The sequence below is a fragment of the Schistocerca nitens genome, chromosome 5 (assembly GCF_023898315.1).
Source record: "Schistocerca nitens isolate TAMUIC-IGC-003100 chromosome 5, iqSchNite1.1, whole genome shotgun sequence".
Taxonomy (NCBI): domain Eukaryota; kingdom Metazoa; phylum Arthropoda; class Insecta; order Orthoptera; family Acrididae; genus Schistocerca; species Schistocerca nitens.
In genome coordinates, this window is record NC_064618.1 from 469,751,033 (window position 1) to 469,766,155 (window position 15,123).

General features: G+C 44.4%; 1 protein-coding gene across 1 annotated transcript in view; it reads right to left on the bottom strand.

Moving 5' to 3' along the window:
• The window catches only part of LOC126259935 (probable deoxyhypusine synthase), a 66,562-nt gene that overhangs the window by 19,087 nt on the left and 32,352 nt on the right, over positions 1-15,123 (bottom strand). Inside the window, exon 8 of the mRNA XM_049957030.1 lies at positions 8,008-8,133. Within this exon, the coding sequence (XP_049812987.1) occupies positions 8,008-8,133 (126 nt within the window). The remainder of the gene's footprint in view (positions 1-8,007; positions 8,134-15,123) is intronic.

The following is a 15,123-nucleotide window of genomic DNA, read 5'->3' on the forward strand; positions in this document are numbered from 1 at the left end:
CAATGTAGCAAGGATGTGATGCCTCCATGTGGTGTCATACGCCTTCCGCAGATCAAAAAATACAGCAACGAGATGTTGACGGCGGGCAAAGGCCGTACGGATAGCAGATTCCAGCCGCACCAAATTGTCCGCTGCAGACCGGCCCCGACGGAAGCCACCCTGGGATGGAGCGAGGAGACCGCGCGACTCAAGGACCCAACACAAACGCCGCCCCACCATACGTTCGAGCAATTTGCACAAAACGTTGGTGAGGGTAATGGGACGATAGCTGTCCACCGGCAGTGGGTCCGCACCGGGCTTCAAGATGGGGACAATAACACCCTCTCGCCATTGCGACGGGAACACGCCCTCGCTCCAAATGCGGTTAAAGATGGTGAGGATGTGTCTCTGGCAGTCCCGGGAGAGATGCTTCAGCATCTGCGCGTGGATGCAGTCTGGTCCTGGTGCTGTATCAGGGCAATCGGCGAGGGCAGCGAGGAATTCCCTCTCGCTGAAAGGAGCATTGTATTTTTCAGAACAACGCGTGTGGAATGATAATGGCGTCTGCTCGGCCCGCTCCTTGAGAGAGCGAAAGGCGGGGGGATAAGTTGCAGTCGCAGAGCTCTTAGCAAAGTGCGCAGCAAGGTGTTCAGCAATGGCGGCAGCGTCCGTGCAGACAGGGAGATCCCAGGGACACCCATAGGGGTCTGGTATCCATAAATCCGCCGGATCCGGGACCACACGAGCGAGGGGGAGACACGGGAGCCCAGGGATGAGACGTACCTCTCCCAGCACTCCTGCTTACGCCGTGCAATAAGACGACGAGCCAAGGCATGGAGCCTCTTAAAGGCGATGAGGGTCTCCAGAGATGGGTGCCGCCTATGACGCTGGAGAGCCCGCCTACGGTCGCGAATAGCCTCAGCAATCTCCGGCGACCACCAGGGTACAGCCTTCCTCCGAGGGAGTCCACGAGAACGGGGGATGGCAGCCTCGGCCGCCGAAATAGTTGATGTGGTTAAGACACGGACCACCTCGTCAATGTCACCCTGTGGGGGAGACTCGATGGTTGCAGCGGAAGTAAAAGCCGGCCAGTCAGCCCTGTGGAGAGCCCAGCGGGGCAGGCGCCCAGAAGAATGACACTGGGGCAGTGACAAATAGATGGGAAAATGGTCACTACCACACAGGTCAGGATGCACCCTCCAGTGGAGGGATGGGACAAGTCCGGGGCTGCAAAGAGAGAGATCAATGGCCGAGAACGAGCCATAGGCCACACTGAAATGCGTGGGAGCACCGGTGTTCAAGAGGCTAAGGTCGAGCTGAGCCAACAAATGCTCCACGGCCCGACCGCGGTCATCGGAGACAGTCCCACCCCACAGAGGGTTGTGGGCATTGAAATCGCCCAGAAGCAGCAATGGTGGCGGGAGTTGTGCCAGCAGCGCAGCCAAGACATGGCGGGGGAGCTCCCCATCTGGACGAATGTAAACAGAGCAAACAGTAATAGCTGGCGAGAGCTCAACCCTAGCAGTGACTGCCTCTAAAGGCGTCTGAAGGGGTACTGGTGAGCTACAGACAGAGTGGTGAACAAAGAGGCAAACCCCACCTGACGCTCGGTGACAGGCAGCACGGTTCTTATAGTATCCATGATAACCGCGAAGGGCGGGGGTCCGCATTGCAGGAAACCAAGTTTCCTGCAGAGCAATGCAGAGAACAGGGGAAACACTCAGAAGCATCCGGAGCTCAGGCAGGTGGCGGAAATAACCGCCGCAGTTCCACTGGAGAATGGAAGCAGGAAGGGACTGGGAGGGCGTGAAGGCGACTAAGAGGCAGACGGCGCCTCAGAGCCAACTGCCGCCACCGGGGGAGAGTCAGCTGTGTCCATAGGAAAGGCCCCCAAGAGTCCCGTGAGGGCGAGATCCGCGGCAGAGGTGAGGATCTCCACCTCATCCCCGGAGCCAGGACTATGTACAGCAGGCGGTACTGAAACAGCCGGAATGTCCTTCTTCTTGGACACATTCTGTTCCTTCTTCTCGCGTCGGCCCTTAGGGTGAGAGGGCTGGGAGAGCTTCTCTGAAGGAGCATCGGAGGCTGACGACGACGCAGAAGCCCTACGACCAGCAGGTGGCGGAACCTTCAGCCACTGGCTGACATCCGGCTGGGTAGGAGAAGAAACGGAGGAAGGGAGAGCCCCGAGGGACCCCTTCCGCGAGAGAGGAACCAGCAGAGGCAACGCCGGTGGAGGAGGAGGGGGAGGGATCGAGCCCCCCGGTTTTGGAGGAGATGTCACCCCCGAAGTAAGCGTGGGGGGAGCGACAGAAGAGGGTATGCCCCCAACCGCTAAGGGGGCAACAGAGGAAGGCTTTCCCCCAGACACGAGGGGAGCAGACAGAGATGCACGGCCCCGAGGGCCCACTGAAGGTGGCACAGATGAGGCGACAACCGTCGCTCGCGAGGGCGACGATAACGTGGCTGCAGCATAAGATGGGCGAAGGGAAGCAGGATACAACCTTTCAAATTTCAGTTTTGCCTCTCGATAAGTAAGCCGGTCCAGGGTCTTAAATTCCATTATCTTCCACTCCTTATGAAGAACAGGGCAATCCGGCGAGCATGGAGAGTGGTGCTCCCCACAGTTGACACATACAGGCGGAGGCGCACATGGAGAATCGGGATGAGAGGGGCATCCGCAATCTCGACATGTAGCGCTGGATGGGCAACGGGAGGACATATGCCCAAACTTCCAGCACTGGAAGCACCACATCGGGGGAGGGACGTATGGCTTGATGTCACAACGGTAAACCATTACCTTGACCTTCTCGGGCAAGACATCACCCTCGAAGGCCAAGATAAAGGCACCGGTGGCCACCCTGTTAGTCTTGGGGCCTCTATGTACACGACGGACAAAACGTACACCACGTCGTTCCAAGTCGGCTCTCAGCTCGTCATCGGATTGTAACAAGAGGTCATGATGGTAAATAATCCCCTGGACCATATTTAAGCTACTGTGGGGAGTGACGGTAACAGGGACGTCACCCAGCTTATCACACAAGAGCAACGCTCGTGACTGGGCTGGGGAGGACGTCTTGAGGAGGATGGACCCATTCCTCATTTTAGACAACCCCGCCACTTCCCCAAACTTATACTCCAGGTGTTCCACAAAAAACAGAGGCTTTGTCGTAAGAAAGGAGTCACCATCAGTCCTGCTGCAGACAAGGTATTGTGGTACATAAGGCTCCCGTTTGGCACTAGATCTACGTCCCTCCCATGGCGCAGCCAACGAGGGGAACGGCTGAGGGTCATATTGCGCAGCTTCAAAGTCTACTCTGCCTCGCTTAGAGATGCTGGTGGCCGTGCGACCACCAGCTTGGTGTGATTTATTGCGCTTCATTGCGCCACATCCACCCAGATGCCACCTACTCCGAACGAGGGCTCTCCCCAAGGGCGCCACCCAGCCAAAGCAACGGGTACCTGGCCGATATCCCGTTGCCCGGAGTCCCCGTGCCCCAGACAAGACAGGCACATACTCCTTGGCATGCATGGGGAGGAAACAGCTCTGGCATCCGTAGTGCGATCCCTGCGTGGTCAGGGGGCCACCACCAAGAGGGTACATGACGACCCCACCACAACAGACTGGCTACCGTGCTGGATTTTAGGTGTGGAAAGGGTCCACAGTTGCCGTGGGCGCGAAGAAGAGGATTGCGCACAAGACGAGAAGGAGACAACCCAGAAGATGTTGGGTGTAATCCCCCCCACACGACAATAGGTAACATGCAAGATGGTGGTGCATGAGGGACCAATAGAAAAACACCACGTAAGGCGTCCTTCCCCAAATGGCACGCACTAACAACAGAAATTTGGAAAAAAAAGGAGGTCAAACCCAAGAGGGGACCATCACAGAAGGCCGAAACGTTTGAGACTCCTTTTAGTCACCTCTTACGACAGGCAGGAATACCGCAGGCCTATTCTTACCCCCGAACCTGCAGCGGGGACACCAAAGAGGATACACCGTTGATCACAATATCTGCACTTATACCCCTAACACTATATATGTATGTTAGAAAACAAAATCTGTTAACTTCACAAATTCATAAGTCATACACAAAACATTTTGTAAACCTCACCCTTTAAATGGTTAGCATCACTGCTGTAGTGAGGAAGGACATGGGTTTGATTCCAGGTACGTCTTCAGATTTTTCTGAGACAGAGCAGTCTGGAACAGGTTCCACTCAGCCTTGTGAGCCAAATGAGGAGCTACTTGAATAAGAAGGCAGTGACAATGTCAGGATTCATCTACTGGCAGTAATGGCTGGATAGATTAGTGACATGCTGGTCACATGTCCCACGATTCTAGATTGTTCCTCATACTGCCTTCTATGCAGTAGTGGGAAGTTGGAGTGGTGTTTAAGTTTAATATTGTCTGCTGTCTCCCCAAGGCTCTAGGCTCCTATTAGTTGTACAATTAACACAGAGATAAGATACATTCTTACATAAGGAAGGATAGGAACACAGCAATCAGTCACAAACCTAGTGGTTTTTTATTATTCTCGTATATCCAGATATAGCTATGAATAGCCATCATCATTGCTAAAGTACAAGGAAATTACAGAATCAGAACAGATTTATATAAAACAATAATGAAAACACCATGTTATCCAATAACAATGAGCCATTCTACTCAACACACCATTTGAGTGAGTTACCATTTAACAAACCCATAACAATTCATGTCCCCACATTACTTCCCTGCTGTATAGGCAGATGGAAACAGAGGTGATTGTCTACACCAAGTACAGCAGCCTCAGTTTGCATCATGTGGTATAAGTAATGCCCCCACATTACAAAAATTGTAGTACAAGTAATGCCTCCATATTACAAAAATTGCTCACCTAGTTTCATTCCAATATAGCAATTTAAAACCCTTTTTTTAAATAAATAAATTCGGCAAGTATATTTACCATATCACCTTTAAAATACATCAAGACATTCTGATTTATGTGTTTGTTCATTCACTGGTTAGCCAGAACAGTATGGCCACCTACCTAACAGCCGGCATGGCCACACTCTGCACAGATAACAGCAGCAATGTGTCATGGTATGGAAGCAGTAAGGCCTTGGATGGTTACTGGAGGGAGATGGCACCGCATCTACACACACAAATCAACTAATTTCTGTAAATTCTCGGGAGGGGTGTGATGAGCTCTGATTACACATTTGATTGGGTTCAGATCTGACGAGTTGGAGTGCCAGTACATTAATCAGAACTTACCACCATGTTTCTCGAACCACTCCGTCACACTCCTGGCCCAGTGAAATGGTGCATTATCTTGTTGAAAAATTCCACTGCCGTCAGGAAACATGATTGTCATGAATGGGTGCAAGTGGTCTGCAACTAGCATATGACACTCCTCGGTTCTCATGATGCCAACATGAATGTTCTCCAGAGCATAAAGGAGCCACCACCAGCTTAGCTCCATCCTGCAGTACAGGTGTCAAGGAGCTGTACCCCTGGATGATGACAGAGTTGCGCCCTCCCATTGACATAAAGAAGAAGGTATTGGGATTCATCAGAGCATGCAACACTCAGCCACTGCACCAATGCCCAGTGCCCATTTCAGTAGCAGTTGCCAATGTTATGGTGTTAACATTGGTACATGCATGTGTCGTCAGCTGCGGAGGCCCATGATTAAGAGTGTTTGGTGCACTGTGTGCTCAGACGCACTTGCACTCTGCCCAGCATTAAAGTCTGATGTTCACTCCAACACAGTTCGCTGCCTGTCCTGTTTTGCCAGCCTCTTCAGCCTATGACGTCTGACATCTGTAAAGAGGGGTGGCTGCCCAACCACATGACATCTAGACGTGGTTTCATCACGTGTTGAAGACACTCACCACAGCACTCCTTGAGTACCCGACAAGTTATGCAGTTTGCGAAATGCTTGTGCTGAGCCTTCGGGCCATCACAGCCTGCCCTCAGCCAAACTCAGATAGATTGCGTACCTTCCCCATGTTACACAAGGATAGCACAACCACTAATACTACATGCACCATATGTGTGTGTGTCCGCCTCCTAGCAGTCATTCCTCACCAGGGATCCTGCTATAGCCTGGATGGGTTTACACCGAAATTAGGTTGGTGGTCATAATGTTCTGGCTGATCAGTGTATATGAGTGGTGAAATGATCCACCAAATCTTATACAAAATATCATTAATAGGGCCAGGCAATTGTCCTATACAGAAGTGTCATATTACATTAGAAATAATAAATTGAAATTTGTTTTTAAAGATTATCTTGATGAAATACGAGGGCTATCCACAAAGTACATTATGTTTTGGAATTAAAAATAAATAAAGTATTGGAATTTTTTAAAATTATATACAGATGAAAGCCACACTTAAATACTACTTTTCTACATAGTTGCCATTTAAATTAAGGCACTTATCGTATCGATGAACGAGCTTGGAAATTCCTTCGTCGTAAAATTCGGCCGCCTGCGCCTTCAACCACGTAGTTACCTCTTTTGGGACAGAAAAGGTGTGATTTTTGTGGATTTCCTGGAAAGAGGCACTACAATAAACTCTCAAAGGCATTGCCAAACTCTGCACGACCTCAGAAGAGCAATACAAAACAAGTTCAGGGGAAAGTTGGGCTCAAAGATCTTACTGATTCACGACAACACCCAGGCCCACATGGCAAATGCCACTCGTGAAGCTCTCGAATCTTTTAAGTGGGAGTTGTTTCCTCATCCGCTGTACAGCCCCGAGCTGGCACCGAGCGACTTCCACTTATTCCCAGCAATGAAGAAGTGGTTGGCTATGCAGCGTTTTGACGACGACGCACAGCTTCAAGAAGAGGTAACCACGTGGTTGAAGGCGCAGGCGGCCGAATTTTACGACGAAGGAATTTCCAAGCTCGTCCATCGCTACGATAAGTGCCTTAATTTAAATGGGCTACTATGTAGAAAAGTAGTATTTAAGTGTGGCTTTCATCTGTATATAATAAAAAAAATTTCCAATACTTTATTCATTTTTAATTCCAAAATGTAATGTACTTTGTGGATAGCACTCGTATAATTGGACACCAATTTGAAAATCATCAAAAGCTAAAATCTAGTGTAGTTGCTACAGTGGTTAAATGATGCACTACATAATTAATACAAAAGAAAGATTAAAAAGTTCATACAAATCAATATATGGAAACCTGTTAACATAATAGCAAAATACTGAAACAAAATTAATTAACTGCATACATTTAATAAAAATATACCAACATCCTCTACTGATGTAAATTTCTTAACTAAAATAAGGCATTGCAATCAGTTACTGTGTTCCTATCCTTCTTTAATTAATCTACAGTCACTGTGCAAAATGGTTGCTTATGGAATTAAAGTTGGACAATTGTACACGTCTCTCAAGCTAAATGATTGTTGTGGGATGCACCACCATTCCTCTGCAACCCAACTGCCTACCATCCTGTAACTAGTCTAAGCCGCCCACTTCAGCTACACCACCCCGCAATGTATCAATGCCTCTGCAAAGGCCTGTATCATCATTCAAGTTTAATGACCCGTGTAACTATTTGTCAGCCCCTTTTGACAATCCAGAAAAATGTAAATGTACCTCATGTACTTTAAGTCCCCCATGTGGGAAACCTCCTCAAGAGGTGTTCGTCCTCTCTAGTCTCAGCTTTCAGCAAAGCTTAGTGTCTCTCCCTACCCTCCTCTCTAATGATTTTTGGACTCTGTTCCACTACTGACTAACTACAATGACCCTTCTGATTGGATTGTGGTTTGTTCACTGACTCCAGGATGCACCCAACTGTACTAGGAATATAGTATAGTACAATGTCGTTCCATTGTTATTTTCCTTGGATACCCAGAAAACCTGACAACCATGTTGGTACCAGCACAATTAGACTGAGTTACTACGGGTCATTAAAACTTGCTAGTAGCTGTATATATTCTGTGGGGTTATGACAAATACAATAAAATATACTAAAATAAAGAAAATTCTCCTGTATGATAGAATTTCTTTACAAACCTTGACAGGAGATGCATCCTTTCGTATCTTTCCCCATGAAATTGCTTCATCAGGTCTGGCACCACTGTCACTACCATCAAATTCAGATGCAGTATTGATGAAAACAGCGTAATCTGCTCCATTCCTCTGAAAATGAAGGTGAATTTTACTTGATACACATAATCCTTTTAATTATTATGCATAAATAACTGCCCAAAATTACATCTGTAACAGCCAATACACTAGAATCCTAACAACTTTGATACACTGATCTGGCTCATTGTTACTTCACAGTTTGCACTGATGCCAACTGATAAATGAGATTTGCTCTTCAGCGATATGATTCATCCAGGCAGAAGATAATAATCATAAAGAGCACATTATTAGTTGCTATGAAGGCCACTATGGCGAAATGTGAAAATATGGACACCAGTCAAACTCATTTTCACTACTCTACACCAAGATTATGCCACGAAATCAATCAGATATGCATACAGGGTGTTTTAGAAAGAACTTTACAACTTCATACAAATTTATTGGAAGAAGATATAGAGCTGGGTTTAGTGTTATTTTGTAGGGAAACACATCAAGTTTTTTTTTTTTTTTTTTTTTTTTTTTTAAACCTTAAACTAAAGATGTAAGTGGCTTCCGTTGGTTATCCTACAGACATCCCATCAGAAGTCAATTTCTTTCCAAACTTGCTGTAGCATTGGGGTTTTAACTTGCTCAGTGGTGACATAAATTATTGCTCTTAGTTCAGATAGAGAAGCTGGCACAGGAGGTACAAGCACTATATCCTTGCTGAATTCCCATAAAAAAAAAAAAAAAAAAAAGGTGTGTCAGCTCTGGGGAACGTGAGGGCCATGCAATTGGTGCATCATGGCTAATCTGTTGACTGAAATGCAAAAAATCCTGAATGTCAGTCAGGTAGTGGGGTGGTGCACCGTCTAGCATGAAGTAAATATTTCGTTCTTGATCATCATCATCAATCTGTGCTATCAAAAATTGTTTTAACATATCCAGATGCACTGTCCTGTTGATGGTTCTCTCACAAAAAAAAAGGGGGCCGTACACTTTTTTTCTTGCTCAATGCTCAAAAAATGTTCTGTTTAGGAGTATCATGAACATGCTGCAATTTGTTATGTCAATTTTCACTGCCCCAAATCCTACAGTTACGTGCGAAAAGTCGACTCATCAGAAAAGATAATTTTGTCCAAGAAATTTTCATCTTCATGTAATCGATTTAACATATCCACACAGAAGTTCTTGCAAGCAATTTTATCAGTGTCTTTTATTGCTTGTGTAATCATCAATCTGTACGGTTTCAAATGCAAACACTTTCTCAACAGAGGCCAAACAGTCATATGTGGGATTTGCAGGCGAGGTACACACTGGTTTGATTTCGTAGGGCGGTTGACAAAACGTTGTCTCACTCGCTCAACAAGGTCATCAGATGCACTTGGACGACCTGATAATTTTCCATGTCTTACCGAACACCCTGTTTCTACAAAACATTTATACCACTCATAAACTGTAGGCCTACTAGGAGGATCTTCAGCATACTTGATACAGAAATTATGCTGAATTGCTGTCGCCGACTTCGATTCTTCAAACCAAAACACACAGCTAGCACACTTGGGTCCAGTGAAGGCAGCCATCTTTAATGCAATGGCACTAGTGCTCCTTACGGTGCGATTCAGCACTAGCAAACTATGCGGGACAAAACTTGATGTTTCCCTACAAATTGACACTACAATCACCTCTGTTTGTACTATGAATTAATTTATATGTGTTTTCTAAGTTGTGAAGTCCTTTTTGAAACACCCTGTACTTTCTCCGTGCCAAACTAATTAACAGTATGTTCATCACCTAGCTACATTGAACAGTGGCACGTTTTCTCAAGAAATACATATGTTGTTGCATCCGACTTCCAGTTCTTTGTTATTGTTATTATTATTATTATTGTTGGTGTTGCTTTATACCAACAGCACAGTTTCATTTGCTTAAAAAATACAAGCTATTGACCTTTTCCATATTTTGCAATTCAGTCACCTCACGAAAACTGATCTTAACAGAAGCAGTAATTGGTCCACTTGCTGGAGAAAAAACACTTTTAGTGTTTTTAATGTTCTGAAAATTTAATCCATGTAAGCTCAGCCCTACCTGTTTGCTGGTTTTGTCTACACATTTTCTGTTAGACTGTATCTCACCACTAAGTAGCCAGTAAAAAATTGCCATGGCATATACTTCATTTGTTTATCTGATAATCCACCCATATCCATCTCAGTTGTTCTGACAATGACTCTGAAATTCTTTCTTTTTATATTGTCCGTTTAGTGGTATTAATCTTTCTGTGCCTGGCTCTGTGGGTTGGAATTGATTGTGCAGTAAAGATCCAAATCTCACTGTTGCACTAACAGTACACACTAATTCCATATAAATCAGATGGTCTCTAATACACACTTTTATCTGACTATGTAAAAAGTATATCTGTGTCGTAAACACATTTTGGTGTATGTGGCTTGTGTTCACTGTCCAGCTTGTGAGCCACAAATGGTCTTTTCAAACTTGGGCTTTGAGTGCATATCACTTTATGGTTAACATGTTGTCAACAGTGAATTGATGCACGCCACAGCCATGTCATTTTACCATCCAACTTATCATGAGACATAAAAATTGAAGACCTATCTCATAGTGATCAGCCATGGCCAACATCCCCAGCTGAAAACTACTATCAATAAATTTGGACTTGTAGGTCCCTGGAGAATATGCAACAAAACTAGGTGCTGACTTTTGGAAAGCAACTGGGAGGGCAGCAGTACAATTCCGCAAGCATTGTGGTGCATAAATAAGGATGGCAAGGGAACACCCACAATGGAACATACATCAATGGCAACCGATTCTCTTCACCAGTGGGTGCATGGTCTGTATGACTCCTGATGATTGTTGCAGAAAAGTGTGGAGGTAGCCAGATACCAATACACACTTTTCAGGCAAGTGGCCCCAAGGGGGTCTGTAGGGAAATGTGTTAGTCATATTTTGGGCCAGCATCATGTAAATATGTCAGATGCCTCCCATCATTATTCCAGGTGCATACAGTATAATCTGAGTCAGAATACATTTTTGCTGCTAAGATAGCCACAATTGTTACATGTAATGTTCACAAGTGAAACATTTGCTACAGTTGTACAGTTATGTTTGTATTCAGATGAGCCACATACAGCAGATGTATTGCCTTTTAAGTTACCTTTGAGATGGGTGCTTCGATGTATTATTTATAGACACACTTGAAGATGGGGCTGAGTCCCTGAAACTTGGTAGTGTAAAGACTTCAATCAAGAAATAACTGTCCAAGGGTAGTGGATGTTTTAATAATGAACACTGACTGATAATGCTTATGAGTAGTTGACACTTGCAGTGTATTGCTGCATCGATCAATGGAACACTGGATGACATCTGGAGGGTCTATCAAAGAGTGGGACAGGCTTAAGCAGCACAATCTTGACCACTTTGTGGACATCACAAGAATGATTCAAACCTGTTACAAAACATGAGGCAGACTAACGCAGTATCAAATGTTAAAAAGCAGCAAATTTTGATTTCAAAGATGTGCACTTCCAAACAATCTGATTTTACTTTGGTTATTATTTTGTTTTTATTTCATGGTAAAGTTATTTTTTGTTTCATGTATCAGTAACCTCCTACCAGCGATTCCTTAAAGAATAGATATCCTATGTGTAACATCTCTTCACACATCTGATTACTTAACAAATAGGTTAATGTATTAAATATTTGATGTTAAGCGTGTAAAATCTTTATGGATGAAGATAAAAAACCATAATTATGTTGGTTTTATTAGTTTCAGATTATGCATCCACAAACTAATGAAAAAAATCAAAACCAAAACTGGTAAAAAACTAAAATGTCACACTTGATGCTGAAGTTTTACCACATGAACAATGAACATTTAATAAGTTATAAACTGTTTACCTTTCATTATTTTGTGATGCTGTATGCGAGGATAAGTTTACAAAATGCTTGAAATCAAGTTTTAGGTTTGTTGGAAGTTCCCAAGTGTTCTCATTAACAAACACTAGACAAGTGTAGTTTGGGTAATTTGAGCCCTGTTTTAAGGAAAGCTACTGTAGTTTTACACACATCTGAATGTTTATGACTTAGCTCATGAACTATGTGACATTCAGTTACATAATTTTGAAGGCAAAATCATGTGTGGATATTGTCTGCGAAAGTGTGAACAGAGTTATAGTGAGGCTGCCGGAAAAACATCTCTGACACTTCACGCATGTGGAGCACATTGTGTAGAGGTGACATTCTACTGCCAATGTGCACTTTGGAATTCGTAAACATTGCCATGGTGACAGCCACCGTTTGCCACCCCTACAACACAAGGTTGCATTTGGTCTACCAGTGAGTGATTGACACGGTTTAACAACAAACAGCTGCGTAGTAACAGTGGCAACAAATCCCAACAAACAGCTGTGTAGTAATACTGGCAACAAAGTCCCTGGCTGTCACATGTTTTTCAGCAGCTTGATTATAGTAATGGAAGAGTAATAAATTAAAATTTCATGCCTGAAGCTGAGGTTTTACTACATTAATTGGGAAAATGTAGTAAGTGATAAAATTTTTTCTTTCATTATTTTGCGTGTATGTGTATGGGTGTGTGTGTGTGCGGGGTGGGGGGGGAGGAGATAGACGAGGAAGGGGAGATGGATTTGGGGGGGGGGGGGCAGGAGGTGTCAGCAAGAAGTTTTGAAAAGGTTTCAAATTATGTGTAAAATATGTTGAAACCCATAAAGTGCTCTCACTCTAAAATACTGTTTGAATGTAGACTGGATAATTTGCATGCTGTGAACCATGCTGCCTCAAGACATACACTGTTTTTAGCTTTAATACCCCTGCTGTGTAACCCCCTGCCTCACAGCTCAACAACTAGAAAAATGATTAAATTAATAGCATTTTAAATTTATAAATTTGGTCAATAATTATTTGGAATACTTAAAAACCAAATTTTCATTGCACCTGGAAGCCTTTTGATAGACAATCTGAAACTGGGATTGGGTGACAGGTTAGTCATTTACTTATATTGATGGCTTATTCTGTCATTTCCTGTTCACCCTGAACCTAAGCCCAGACAAATTTGAAGATATGCAAGTGCTGCAAAACTTTTTTATCTGAGCAGTTTATCAATGGATTTCTCCCACTTTAAAATTACCTTACCTCTATTACTATTATACCTTACTATTTACTGGCTTCCCTTTTACCTATCTATTTTTCCTTTTTTGTTTTCTTGTACATCTTCCAATTTATTTCCAGTCTTTGGTTTGTTTGTGTCATGATTACTACGAGGTGCATTCAAGTTCTAAGGCCTCCGATTTTTTTTCTAATTAACTACTCACCTGAAATCGATGAAACTGGCGTTACTTCTCGACGTAATCGCCCTGCAGACGTACACATTTTTCACAACGCTGATGCCATGATTCCATGGCAGCGGCGAAGGCTTCTTTAGGAGTCTGTTTTGACCACTGGAAAATCGCTGAGGCAATAGCAGCACGGCTGGTGAATGTGCGGCCACGGAGAGTGTCTTTCATTGTTGGAAAAAGCCAAAAGTCACTAGGTGCCAGGTCAGGTGAGTAGGGAGCATGAGCAATCACTTCAAAGTTGTTATCACGAAGAAACTGTTGCTTAACGTTAGCTCGATGTGCGGGTGCGTTGTCTTGGTGAAACAGCACACGCGCAGCCCTTCCCGGACGTTTTTGTTGCAGTGCAGGAAGGAATTTGTTCTTCAAAACATTTTCGTAGGATGCACCTGTTACCGTAGTGCCCTCTGGAACACAATGGGTAAGGATTACGCCCTTGCTGTCCCAAAACATGGACACCATCATTTTTTCAGCACTGGCGGTTACCCGAAATTTTTTTGGTGGCGGTGAATCTGTGTGCTTCCATTGAGCTGACTGGCGCTTTGTTTCTGGATTGAAAAATGGCATCCACGTCTCATCCATTGTCACAACCGACGAAAAGAAAGTCCCATTCATGCTGTCGTTGCGTGTCAACATTGCTTGGCAACATGCCACACGGGCATGCCATGTGGTCGTCCGTCAGCATTCTTGGCACCCACCTGGATGACACTTTTCGCATTTTCAGGTCGTCATGCAGGATTGTGTGCACAGAACCCACAGAAATGCCAACTCTGGAGGCGATCTGTTCAACAGTCATTCGGCGATCCCCCAAAACAATTCTCTCCACTTTCTCGATCATGTCGTCAGACCGGCTTGCGCGAGCCCGAGGTTGTTTCAGTTTGTTGTCACACGATGTTCTGCCTTCATTAAACTGTCGCACCCACGAATGCACTTTCGACACATCCATAACTCCATCATCACATGTCTCCTTCAACTGTCGATGAATTTCAATTGATTTCACACCACGCAAATTCAGAAAAAGTATGATTGCACACTGTTCAAGTAAGGAAAACGTCGCCATTTTAAGTATTTAAAACAGTTCTCATTCTTGCCGCTGGCGGTAAAATTCCATCTGCTGTACGGTGCTGCCATCTCTCGGACGTATTACAATGAACGCGGCCTCATTTTAAAACAATGTGCATGTTTCTATCTCTTTCCAGTCCGGAGAAAAAAAATCGGAGGCCTTAGAACTTGAATGCACCTCGTACTGTAGTACCCTGGAATTTGAATATCAGGTGACTGCCACTGGTTACTATGCACTCCTAATGCGCAGCCTTGCCTCTTCTGAGCCAGGAAGGGTGCCATTTCCACCATCCAGTACCTGTATATTTCACTCCTTGCTACAGTTGTACAGTTTTGTTCCTTTGACTTTTACTACCCGTAATTGTCTTTTCAATTGCCTGCAACTCATTATTTGTATTTTGGAATCTGAATCTGAGCAATCAGTCCACAGTTATTTCCCACTTCTTTCTTTCAATTTTAACACTCCGTATTTATGCGAATCTAATGCACCATCAAATGTGATGTGCATGCCAATTTTAAACATTAAAATCATAAAAAGCAGTTTGTTGGTGCGTCACTGGAAGGCTAAATTTATTTTACACAACAATTGATGTACACATAAACTATCAAAGCAAGAGCAATTTTAAGTGAACCA